We start from the raw sequence: 12,534 nt of genomic DNA, 5'->3' as shown, positions 1-12,534 counted from the left end.
TCTGCTGCTAGTGTTAGCTAGCTTTTAGGCCCCAGTCATCTATTCTCCATTCTCTGTTGCCCCTAGTGTTAGTGTTTAGGCTCCCATCAACTTTTGTGTTAGCGTTTAGGTCCTGGTCAGCCATTCTCTCTTGTGTCTCTAGTGTTTCGGCTCCCTCCCTCCTTATTCCACCTTCTCAGGTGCAGCCTAGCCTTAGCTTGTAGCCCCTGGTTAGCTATTCTCCCTTTTCAGATGAAGCCTAGCTTTAGCTTGTAGCCTCTACTCAGCCATGCTCCTTTTTTAGGTGCAGCCTAGTCTTATCTTGTAGCCTCCAGTCAACCATTCTATTTTCTAGGGTCCACTTAGCGTTAGCAATTGGAACAAAATCCTGGAGCGGATTTTTACTTTCTGGACCTAGGTTTTCTGTTGCTGCTAGCTTTAGTGTTAGCTTTTAGGCCCTGGTTAGCCATTCTCCCTTTTCAGATGGAGCCTAGCTTCAGCTTATAGCCTCTACTCAGCCATGCTCCTTTCTCAGGTGCAGCCTAGTCTTATCTTGTAGCCTCCAGTCAGCCATTCTCCCTTCTAGGGTCCACTTAGCGTTGGTTACTGCAGAAGAGCAGTTGGAACAAAATCCTGGAGAAAATATTTACTTTCTGCACCTTGGTTTTCTGTTGATGCTAGCTTTAGTGTTAGCTTTTAGGCCCTGGTCAGCCATTCTCCCAGTAAAAAAAAGTAAAAAAAAAAAAAGAAAAGGATTCAAGGATTCAAGGATTCAAGGAGACTTTATTGTCATTCGCATCACATGTGGTACATGGGGTGGAACGAAATTGTGGTACCCAAGGACCCAGTTTTACCCAGACAGCAGTACTTAAATAAATAAAATATACATAAATATATAAAAATATATGTAAAAATGATTTGTAATATAATATAATGTAATGCTATTGTTGATTGGTATTAATGATTGGGTTTGCCAAAACGTGCCAAGAAAACATTCCCCACACCATTACACCACCAAAACTGCAGCCTCAGCGTTCAGTTCTTGGCTGAAAGGCCCAATATTTGTTTTTTGCTGCTGTAGCTCATCCACCTCACGGTTGGTCGTGTATGGAGGGTGTTCGGACAGGATCCGATATGTTACGTAACATATGTACCAGTATGTTCCAGTAATACAAGCATTTTTGTGCAGTTCTAGGCCACAGTAAAAGGGGTTATTTAAAGTCTATTTAAAGTGTAAGGTGTCCACTGTGGTTAAGGCTAATGCTATAAACTGCTTAAAAACAGCAAAAACTAAAGGTTTTCTAAATGTTTTGGCGATTGAAATTTCAGTGCTTCCCTAAACAGAACCCTCTAAAGTACCGTTGCCTTATATTAGAATCATATCTGCAGTAGAGCTGGGCAATATGACGATATTTTATCATATTGTGATACATTTTGTTATCATGATGATAATAAGCTGATAATAATAAACACTGATCAGCTGCAGCTTTCATCACTAACAGTGTAATTAGACTGGGTTAATTAGATGAAGAGCAGCAGATGTTGAATAAAATAAATAAAAGTATAAGAATCTGTGGTTACATGTATTGTGTATCACGAAGAAAGGCGTGATAAATATTGTGATGTAGTATTTTTACTATATCGCCCAGCCATGATTTCAGATGCTCCATTGAAATTGTAGATTGGCTTAAATCACCAGATTCTTCTATTCTTGCCTTCAGTTTAAGCATCCTGTTGTTTTTGAGGTTGTTTAGGTTCCTTGTTATCTCGTGAAAGCTGTTACTGACCCAGTTCTGTTTTGCTCCGGCTTGTACTGTGGCCTGCTGACGTGAGATTTGTGTCCTGTGGTGAAATCTTCTGTGAAAGTAGATTGAACCCGGAGGATGTTGGTGGCTTCAGAAGGAGCACGTTTCTCTGAAGTTGACTTCTAAGTGCACCAGTTCTTCTTTCTTGTTTAGTGCAATCTAATGAGTCACCTTTGCTTTGTCAGTAAAGATGCTTTGCTTTCTTGATTCGCATTAAATAAGAGCTCATTTTGCTTTCAGTGACCAGAACTTTAGTGAGGTCAGGATGTTGGATGGCCTTACCCACCTCACCAAACTCCCCACCTCATCCAAATAGTACTGAATGGAGCACCATCATTCCAAAGAACACAGTCCCACTGTTTCACAGCTCCACAGCATTAGACATGGTGCCAAAAGGGTCATGTTTTTCTGGTCCTGAGGGGCCTATTCTGTTGGAAGCTCTTCAGGAACTAGACAAGCTGTGTGTGTGTGTGCATTTGCACATATGCATCAGCAGTACAATTTAAAGTAGCTAAATGCATTTATTCAGGTGGCTGTCCACAAACATTGGGACTTATGGTGTAGTTATTGGGTCTCCTTATTATCTTAGGTCTACTGAAGGCTGCTACAAAGGTCAAGAGCAAGTGCTAAATCCAGCAATGTACATTTGTAACTTATGTAATTCTATTGTTTTCTATTCTAATCTATTGTGTAATTCCACTGCAGTGCTCTGTTCCCAGATCAGGAGTCCTATTCTGAGATGTCACAAATTAAAACTATACATTTACGCACAGGACCAGTGAAAACAGCCATTCAGTACGAGTTCATCGTTTTCAGCACTCAAAGCTGTTGTCTTTACAATAGTTGACTCTCGCTGATCAAGAAGCTCCTGCTGAAAAAAGAAAACAAGAAAGAATAAGTCAAGCAAAGAAGCTGTTGTTAACAGAACAATGGACAGCCAACCCCAGAGTCCAGACCTCAGCATCATTGAACGTGGGAATAGAAACAGTGAGGAGCAAAGTATTTATAGCTAAATGTGGTGCTGCTTTTTTAACAGGACTCTTCTGAAGCCTACCAGCAGTGTCCCAACTTCGAACTGGTGCTTCTGCGAAATGGAGACCAGGTAGCGCTTCTGGTGAAGGGTTCACTAAAATACACAAATCTGTGATATAATCTAACATAACTGCGTTCTAATCAAAGATCTGTGAACTAATCTGTATTCTGTTCTGTTTTCTAATCACAATGAAAATCTTTAGTCTAATCTAACTATATTGTAATCAAGAATCTGCAACCTATTCTGTAATCTAATCAAAGTGAAAATCTGTAATATTCAAATCAAATCAAAATATGTCTAATCTAACTGTATTCTAATCAAATATCTGTAATCTAATAAAAATGAAATCTTAAATTGCATCTAATCAAAAAATAAATAAAAGCTATAGTCTAATCAAACTGCAATCTATAAAATATATATAATCAAATCAATAATCTAATCAGAGTTAAAATGTGTAATCTAATCAAACATCTGTAATCTAAAACATAACCTAATCTGTAATCAAATAAAAATAAAAAAGCTGTCTAATGAAGCTGTAATTAATAGAAAATGATGTATTCTAATCTGTAATTAGATTTAATCCGATCTAATCAAACTGAATTTGAATTGCAGTGTGCTGTTTACTCTTGTACTGGGGCTGTTTTTGTCATCTGTTGGAGTTCGAGTGAAGCTAATTGGAACCCCAGTTATCCAACGAACTATTTGAGGTACCTTATGAGTGTTTCTGGGCTAAATGTTTTGCTGTTTGCTTTTACAGGGCTGCCCTGAAAATTGTCTGCAGTATCAGAACACAGAGCTCATCCACCTGCAGACCAGAGACCAGGTAGCTCTTCTGGAACCAGTACCTTCTGTGTCTTACATCTCAGAAAATAGCATTTTTATAAAAACACTTTCAGAAATTCTGCAACAGTGATGTCTCAGAGAGCTGTAATGTGTCATCGAGCCACAGTGCACAGTGCACAATCACAGTGCAGTTTACTGTGTAGCTGTGTGCATCCTTATTGATACACATTATAATGTGACAAGTTTTTAATGTAGTGCAAGATGTATCCGAATGTAAGTATTTAATTATTATACATATTTATATATGATCTTATGCAAAAGTTTGGATACCCCTGGCAAAGTGATGTTTTAGTCATTAAACCTAAGCTTAATAAATAAAACTGTGTAATTGAGTAAACAAACTTGGAGGTACTGGCATTTCCCGGCACATTTTAGACACAATGTCTGTTTGTTAAGTTTAACATATTGGTGTACAGTACCAGTCAAAGGTTTGGACATGCCTGGTTCAATGTGTGCTGAGGTACACACAGGGATCTTCCAGCGTAGTCATGGCTGGGGAGGTTTAAGTCGGCCTAAGTTGGCAGTGTGTGTGTGAAGGTGGAAATACCTCTCAAACCATGCAGCCTCAGTATGTTAATGAGCATTAATACACATGCATTTACTCAGTAGCCTTAACAGCCTTAATAGCCATGTTATGTTAATTTTTTAAATCAGAATCAGAATCAGAGATACTTTATTAATCCCAGGAGGGAAAATGCAGTTGTCATAGTTGCAACGGTTTGTGTAAGAATAAACACTCTATAACATAAACACTTTATAAAATAAACACTCTATAACATAAACACTCTATAACATAAACACTTTATAAAATAAACACTCTATAACATAAACACTATAACAAACACTCTATAACATAAACACTCTATAAAATAAACACTCTATAACAAACACTCTATAAAATAAACACTCTATAACAAACACTCTATAACATAAACACTCTATAACAAACACTCTATAACATAAACACTATAACAAACACTCTATAACAAACACTCTATAACACAAACACTCTAACATAAACACTCTATAACATAAACACTCTATAACATAAACACTCTATAACAAACACTCTAAAATAAACACTCTATAACATAAACACTCTATAACAAACACTCTATAACATAAACACTCTATAACATAAACACTTTATAAAATAAACACTCTATAACATAAACACTCTATAACATAAACACTATAACATAAACACTCTATAACATAAACACTCTATAACATAAACACTCTATAACAAACACTCTATAACATAAACACTATAACAAACACTCTACAAAATAAACACTACAAAATAAACACTCTATAAAATAAACACTTTATAAAATAAACACTCTATAACATAAACACTATAAAATAAACACTCTATAACAAACACTCTATAACACAAACACTCTATAACACAAACACTATAACATAAAATAAAATGTAAAACAAAAAGAGAAAGAATAAATATGTACATGTTTATAAATGATGTGAATATAATAAAGCATTAACTGTGATTATTAATATAGAACAATGCTGGTTAAAGCAATTCAAGCATACAGCATTTGGATCAATTCAATTCAATTCAATTTTATTTTTATAGCTCTTTTTACAACACATTTTATAAAGCAGCTTTACAGAGATCTGGGTCCGAGCCTCTTTTGAGCAAGCTAGTGGCAACAGTGGCAGGAAGAAACCTTGAGAGGAACCAAAATTCAAAAGGGGAACCCGTCCTCCTCTGATCAACACCGGATAATAAAAAAACCTCAAAACAGGAATAAAAACAACAATAAAATAAAACTGAATTAAGAAAAAAAGGTAAATGTGGCATCAAGCCAAACAAGATGAAAACGATTATACAATGACGATCAGCACAGTTAATCAGGTGTGTCCAAACTTTTGGTACTGCATATAAAACATATCCTATTGAATGTGTCATTAAGTTGAGCTGCAGTGCACTGCTTACGTCATACTGAATGCACTGTTTCTTATAATGGGGCTGTTTTCCCCTTCTCCTAGAGCCAGAGTAAAGACAACGGGAGCCTGAAGTCTCAAGGTGACTTTCTTTGGTGATTCCTCTTTTACCTGTGGTTTGTTGCTCACATGGAAGACCATTCCTGAAAAGCAGAGGACCAAAAACTCTATAATTTTCTTTATTATTTCTGCCAGCATTTTTCACAGTTCTTTTTTTTATTAAAAATTAATTTTAGGTACAAAGGCAACTTTCTGGAAAATGAACAAATAAGTAAATATAATGAGACACTGGGCCAGATTCATAAAGTGACAGAAAGTTAATAACATCACGATATAATAATTGACTCCCCTTGCAAATTAGGATTATTAGCTAAATGTACGGACTTTCAGCTGTCTGCCATTAACCAATCAAACGAGAGCAGTTTAAATGGCTTTCTAATCCAGCACAAATCCAGCACACCATGCCGACATGCAGTCATCACAGGTGTCCTTAGTAATTAGTAAAGCAGCCTACTGCTGTTCTGCCCTTCTGCAAATGTGATGCACAGCCAGACGCCAGCTTCTGGCAGTGTTCCTGAGTAATCTTAGCCCGTCCTGCTTGGGTTTGCTGCTGCAGCTGCCTTCTTTGAATCCCACTTAAGATTTACTATGGGGTTCAAGTCATATGATACTTAACTGAATCCTTCTTGCCCTCCACACCCTGCAGGTTTCCAGTACCAGAGGAAGCAAAGCAGCCCCAGAAGGCTGTGTGTGTTGTCTGGCTATGCGTCACATTTCCATTTGCAATACATCACCTTCAAGAACTGACTGTTCACTCACTGCCTACTATATCCCACCCCTTGAGGAGCCGCCGTAGATGAAGATAATCAGTGTTTTTCACTTCACATGTCAGTGGTACTAATGTTCTGGCTGATGGGTGTATATATAGGCACTTTTTTGGTCCTCTACTTGGCAGGAATGGGCTTCTATATGTTCTATATGAGTCTCACTCCTACAAACTGACCAGTTTTCCCTGCTTCTCATGTTTCAGCTCAGCGGACCATGCCATTGGATCATCTGTAACATTCATCAGAGGATCGGATTACTCCCTTAAAAACTCCCATGTTCGCATATAATGGGATATGGACTTCAGAAGAGCCTTCTCCTTTGTGTGTGAGATGTTCGTTGTTTATAATTTCCTCCTATCGAGACACTGTGGATGAGGTGGAACCCGAACACTCCTTGTCTCTCTGAAACCTGACCAGTGGAGCATAAAGGAGCCCCCGTGCCCATGTATACAGCTTCTAACGTCTATGTACGCTATATCTATATGAAAGAAGAGGATGGAGAAACATTCAGGTTACTCCATAAACAGGACTCTGAAGGCATCTATGGCTTCTCCACATTGCTGCCTATATATTTATAGCCTAGAACAGACTGATCTACAGGCTACAGTCTGATCTACAGTCTAAGACTGATCTCCGGCCTTGAGACGGAGAAGCAGGGGGATTTTTAACTGCGTCATGATTGGACTGTAACGTGAGGACTTTCACTTTTGCTATAGTTGGAGCTGATGCAGACATCTGTGACGCATGTGGAAGAGGTTTGGCTTCAGTGTGAGATCCTTCAAGTAATGGGAGTGATTTTACCTCGGAACATCTGCAGCTACTTTTCTGTTGTGGAAGCTACAGTTCTGATGAGGGAGGTGTGTGGGGTGGTTGTGTGTGTAGATGTGGGATAACAATGTGTGGGATCTGGAGTTCAAGCTAACATAGTTAAGGTAATTTATTGGAAATGTATCACAGTATATTTTATTTATATGTTGGAATATATACACACACCATATAACAGTATACGTCCTTTCACGTGATAGACGCTTACTCTTCAGCATTCGACAGCCAGTAAGACAGCAGAATGAGTTCTCTTATTACATTTGAAGGCCCAATATGAGACCCCCTAAATAAATGTGACCCAGTTACACTGTTCAGTTTTGTCTAATAATCCAATTCTAGTACAGAAAACTGAATTTTACTGTCTAACAAGATTTTTTTCTAATATTGGAAGCATAATATGTTGTCATTGTTACAAAATAATAATTGTTAAATGGTATTTTTTTTTAAAGAAGAGAAAAGCAGTCATAACATTAAAACTACCTGCCTAGGTACCAAAACAGCTCTGGCCCATCAAGGCATGGACTCCACAAGACCTCTGAAGGTGTCCTGTTGGGTCTGGACACCTTCAGATGTTAGCAGTTGATTGTTTAAGTCCTGTAAGATGTGAGGTGGAGCTTCCATGGACCGCATCAATGAGCCTTGGGCCACCCATGACCCTGCCATCGGTTCAACCCTTGTCCTTTCTTAAAGCACTCTCTCTTGATAGGTGCTGACCACTGCATACTGGGAACGTCCCACACGACCTATCTGAAGTTTTGGAAATGTGTTGATCCAGTTGTCTAGAACGTCACAGTTCGGTTCTTGTCAAAGTGTCTCAGATTCTCACACTTGCTCATTTTTCCTGCTTCAACACCTCCATCACCTTCAAGAACTGACTGTTCACTCGCTGCCTAATATGTAGATCCCACTTGTTGACAGGTGCCATCAGCCAGATCATCGATGGTGTTAAAATAACTGGTCAGTGGTTTTAATGTTATGGCTGATCTGTGTATATTTAACTCATTTTAACTAATTTTAACTCATCTATTGGTCCATTCATGATGAAGTGTTTACAGTGTACAGAACTGCTGCTGTTTGCAAATGATGGGAACAGTAGGTTTGGTAAACAGTACTTTGCAGAAGTCTTAGACTGCTATAAAATAGTTGGACTGTTTGGCTCAGCTGTAAATGTGTTGTTGCATGTAGAAAAACCTTGATTCCATATAACCTTAAAATTCATTTAGACATATAGTCAATGGTCAGCATTCAAAATGTGCTGTTGGTCAGTAATGTTGTTTAAAAGAATGCAGTTAGAAGAGAATGCTCAGAACAACATAGTTAGAAAAACAGATGAACACGGTTTGAGGAGCACAATTAAAAGAACGCAGTCAGATTAACACAGAAGAACACAGATTAGCACAGTCAGATTAACACAGAGGGACACAGAAGAACACAGTTAGATTAGCACAGTCAGATTAACACAGAAGAACACAGATTAGCACAGTCAGATTAACACAGAGGGACACAGAAGAACACAGTTAGATTAGCACAGTCAGATTAACACAGAAGAACACAGATTAGCACAGTCAGATTAACACAGAGGGACACAGAAGAACACAGTTGGAAGAACAGTGAAAAACACAGAACTCAAAGGAACATAGAACACATAACAGTTAGAAAAACACAGTTGGAACACAGAAGAACACAGTTAGAACACAGATAGAAGAACACAGAACACAGTTAGAAGAACACAGTTAGAACACAGAACACAGTCAGAACACAGTTAAACGAACACAGAAATTATTTAGAAAAACAGTTAGAACACAGAACACAGTTAGAAGAACAGTTAAAGGAACACAGATCACAGTTAAATGAACACAGAACAGAGTTAGAACACAGTTAGAAGAACATAGTTAAAAAAACACAGAACACAGTTATAACACAGAACACAGTTAAATGAACACAAAACACAGTTAGAAGAACATAGTTAGAAGGACACATTTAAAAGAACACAGAACACAGTTAGAAGAACACAGATCACAGTTACAACATAGTTAAACAAAAAAACACAGTTACAACCACAGTTGAAAGAACAGTGTTGGGAGAACAATTAAAAATGTTACAACAAAAGGTTACAACACAGTTAAAAGAACACAATTGGGAGAACAGTTAAAAAAACACAGAACACAGAAAAACACAGTTAAAAGACCACAGTTAGAACACAGTCAGAAGAACAGAGGGATGGAAGTTATTTTTACATGAATGTTAAGAGGTTTTCTGTTCAAACCTTTCTAAACCGGGAGAGTTTAATTCACTTCTATTATTAAGGTATTTCTTGTAGTACATACGTCCAGATAAGGCTAAATGCACTGCTACGCACTGCTGAGTGTGAGTGTTTTATTTTATTTTTTATTTTCTGTACATTTTTATATGTTACATTTTTATATTTCTATATAAACATTTATGTTTCACTTTTGTGTCTTTATTTTTGTATTTGTGAGATGAGTGAACAGTACTCTTCTGTATTTTCTAAAACTTTAGCATGCAGTAGTTTAGGTCTGAGGCAGTTAATTAGAGGAATTACACCAATTTTCACCAAATGTTTGTATAATTCAGTGGTTGAGATGAAAAATACATCCATTTTATGCACTAACCAAACCCACCAGCGACCCTGAATATGCGTCTTCTGAGTTGTAATGATGTAATGATAATGCTAAAATAGACAAATCCTGAATTACTCTTTTTTGAGAGAGGCTACTATTTTGCCTTGTAATGCATGAGCCTTGGATTATAATTTTTTAATTTTTTAAAAATCAGATATTCATGTTCTAAACATAAAACTACGATAAAACAGTGTCTCAGGCATCAGGAAGTGTGTTCATAAGCAATCTGATGTAGCAGCATGTTTGCTTTGACAATCTTTACACTCTTCAGACGTCTGGTTCCATTCACCACCATTTTAAACACTTGGTCTTGGTAGGTTTTTCTCTAGAATGGAGTGTTAGAAACCAAACTGCTCGAAATGACTGTGTTCACATCTTAACCATGTAATTATGCAGGGATTTTGAAACAGCAGTATAATTCCCCTTTAAGTCCTAGTGTTACTGGTACTAGTATTGGAAGCATTGCTCCAAAGCTGTGGGCGAGCCTATTTACAGATTAACTCGCAAGGTCCAGAGAGAAGGCAAGGTTTCACTTGTGTGTGTTTTATGATTGTAGTAATCAACTTTGCTCTTGTTTCCAGTGAATGTCTCCATGTAATGGGTGTAGATGTGTGTGTGTGTGAATACATAAGTGTGTGTTATTTACAGTACAAGCGAAGTGCAAAGGTAAATCCTCACTTGTCTAAACTAAAGCCTGATCTGTAACACCTGTAGCTCATAAAATGTGTCATGTGTGTAACAGTGAAACTGTATGCTTGTGTGTTTTAGTCTGATATAATCTCATTAAGGAGGCTGATACCTCTGTTAGTGATCTGTAGGGTCCAAAAACGAGCACCTCTGACAGCGCAGGAGAGAGCCCACCTCGGACTGACTCCAAAGGGAGGTTTAGGAATGGTGTAAGCAAAGTCCTGACTTCAGGCCCATGCAGATGCTGCGACAGGACCATATCTGGGCAGCTTGCGCTTGGAAGGCCTCCAGTTGGGCTAAAGCACTTCAGCAAGGATGAGTAAGCCAGAATTCCTCCACATGTGGAAAACAGTCCAAAGTAGGGCTCGGTAGCATGTAAAGTTGCCATTGAAGGTGCCACAAGCTTAGAGAGCATTTACATTTGCATGTGGGTGATGTAGGTGGTGCAAAATGTTTTCCTTTCAATAAATAAAATTAACTAAAATTAAAACTGCTTTGTTTTGTAGCACATTTTGCATGAAGAACCAGGGATACCGAATATTACTTAATATTACTACTTTTTTTATTACATATAATATGTAACATATAATATATTATTACAATTTATTTATTATATGGTATACAATTATACACACACACACACACACACACACACTATATATATATATATATATATATATATATATATATATATATATATATATATAGATAGATAGATAGATAGATACCAATATATACTGTATTCTAGAGCCAAATGTAAGCTGTACATGGTGTTGCACTGGCCCAGTCAAAGCCTAGACCTCTCAAAGGTCAGTGGGATGTAGTTAATTTTGTAAGCATCGTCTTTTCCATTTTGGCTTCATTTTTGTGAATGACAGCTGAATCTGATGTGGTTTGCTGTTAATCTGAGGTTATAGTTTTTTTTTAGGACCAGATTGTTTATTATGCCATGATGTGTAAAATCATAAGATAAGATAAGATAAGATAATCCTTTATTAGTCCCGCAGTGGGGAAATTCACAGTGTAGCAGCAGAAAGGGATAGCAGGACACTCAGTTACAAAAAATTTGGATAAATAATTTACATTATATACACAATATAAATAAGAATTAAAAAAGCAATAAACAATATTATTTACAGTAAAAGACTCTTAATTGCACATGGGGATGGGATATTGCACATAGTATTCCCTGAACATGAACGTGTGTGTGTAGTTAATTATAAATCATATAATTTAAAGTAAAAAACATTATATATTTTTAGGACACACACATACAGATACATATTTCACGGGTTTCTACAAACATAATCAAATGAAAAAGACTTCATATTCATTAGCGACTCATAATACACATATATAATATTAGTCCAACTACATGTGCAGAATGTGTAGAGCGGTTATTTAAAGAGCCATTCAAGAATAGAACTCCCTGCCTCACAGAATATGAAGAGTCGATGAATCCTTACTGCTGGGTGGAGGGTATAAAGTGATAGAAATGAAATATTATTAAACCTTACTACTATTTGTATTGTTCTTTTTGAGACCAATCTATATTCTTATGTATATGTAGGTATGTGTATGTATGTGTGTTTTGCTTTGGAGTTGGAGTTTGGAGGTTTGGAGTTTTTTTTTTATTGTAATTGTTGTGTTTGTTATGTTTGTCGGACCCCAGGAAGAATTGCTGCTATTGCAAAAAAAAAAAAAATAATAAAAATAAAAATAAAAATAAATAAATAAAATAAAATAAAATAAAATAAAATAAAATACAATACAATAATAACTGTAATAATAATGATAATAATAATAATAATAATAATAATGTACACATAATAATAATAACAGTAATTATACTAATAATCCTAATTCTTCTTCTTCTTCTTCTTCTTCTTATTATTATTATTATAGCTATCTAACCAAAATTAAGT

General features: G+C 36.6%; 1 protein-coding gene across 3 annotated transcripts in view; it reads left to right on the top strand.

Moving 5' to 3' along the window:
- LOC140573821 (uncharacterized) overlaps positions 1–9,730 on the top strand; it is a 31,337-nt gene extending 21,607 nt beyond the window's left edge. For 2 of the 3 annotated variants that reach the window (XM_072693399.1, XM_072693398.1), the window contains exons 15-18: positions 2,821–2,886; positions 3,575–3,640; positions 5,674–5,710; positions 6,659–9,730. In XM_072693399.1, coding sequence (XP_072549500.1) covers positions 2,821–2,886; positions 3,575–3,640; positions 5,674–5,710; positions 6,659–6,690 — 201 coding nt within the window. In that variant the 3' untranslated portion in view covers positions 6,691–9,730. The remainder of the gene's footprint in view (positions 1–2,820; positions 2,887–3,574; positions 3,641–5,673; positions 5,711–6,658) is intronic. The other variant, XM_072693400.1, reaches the window with a different exon arrangement.
- Positions 9,731–12,534: the final 2,804 nt, after the last annotated feature.

The sequence above is a fragment of the Salminus brasiliensis genome, chromosome 12, assembly GCF_030463535.1.
Source record: "Salminus brasiliensis chromosome 12, fSalBra1.hap2, whole genome shotgun sequence".
Classification (NCBI taxonomy): Eukaryota; Metazoa; Chordata; class Actinopteri; order Characiformes; family Bryconidae; genus Salminus; species Salminus brasiliensis.
Note: the sequence above shows the minus strand (reverse complement) of the source record. Positions and strands in the feature narration are given on the sequence as shown.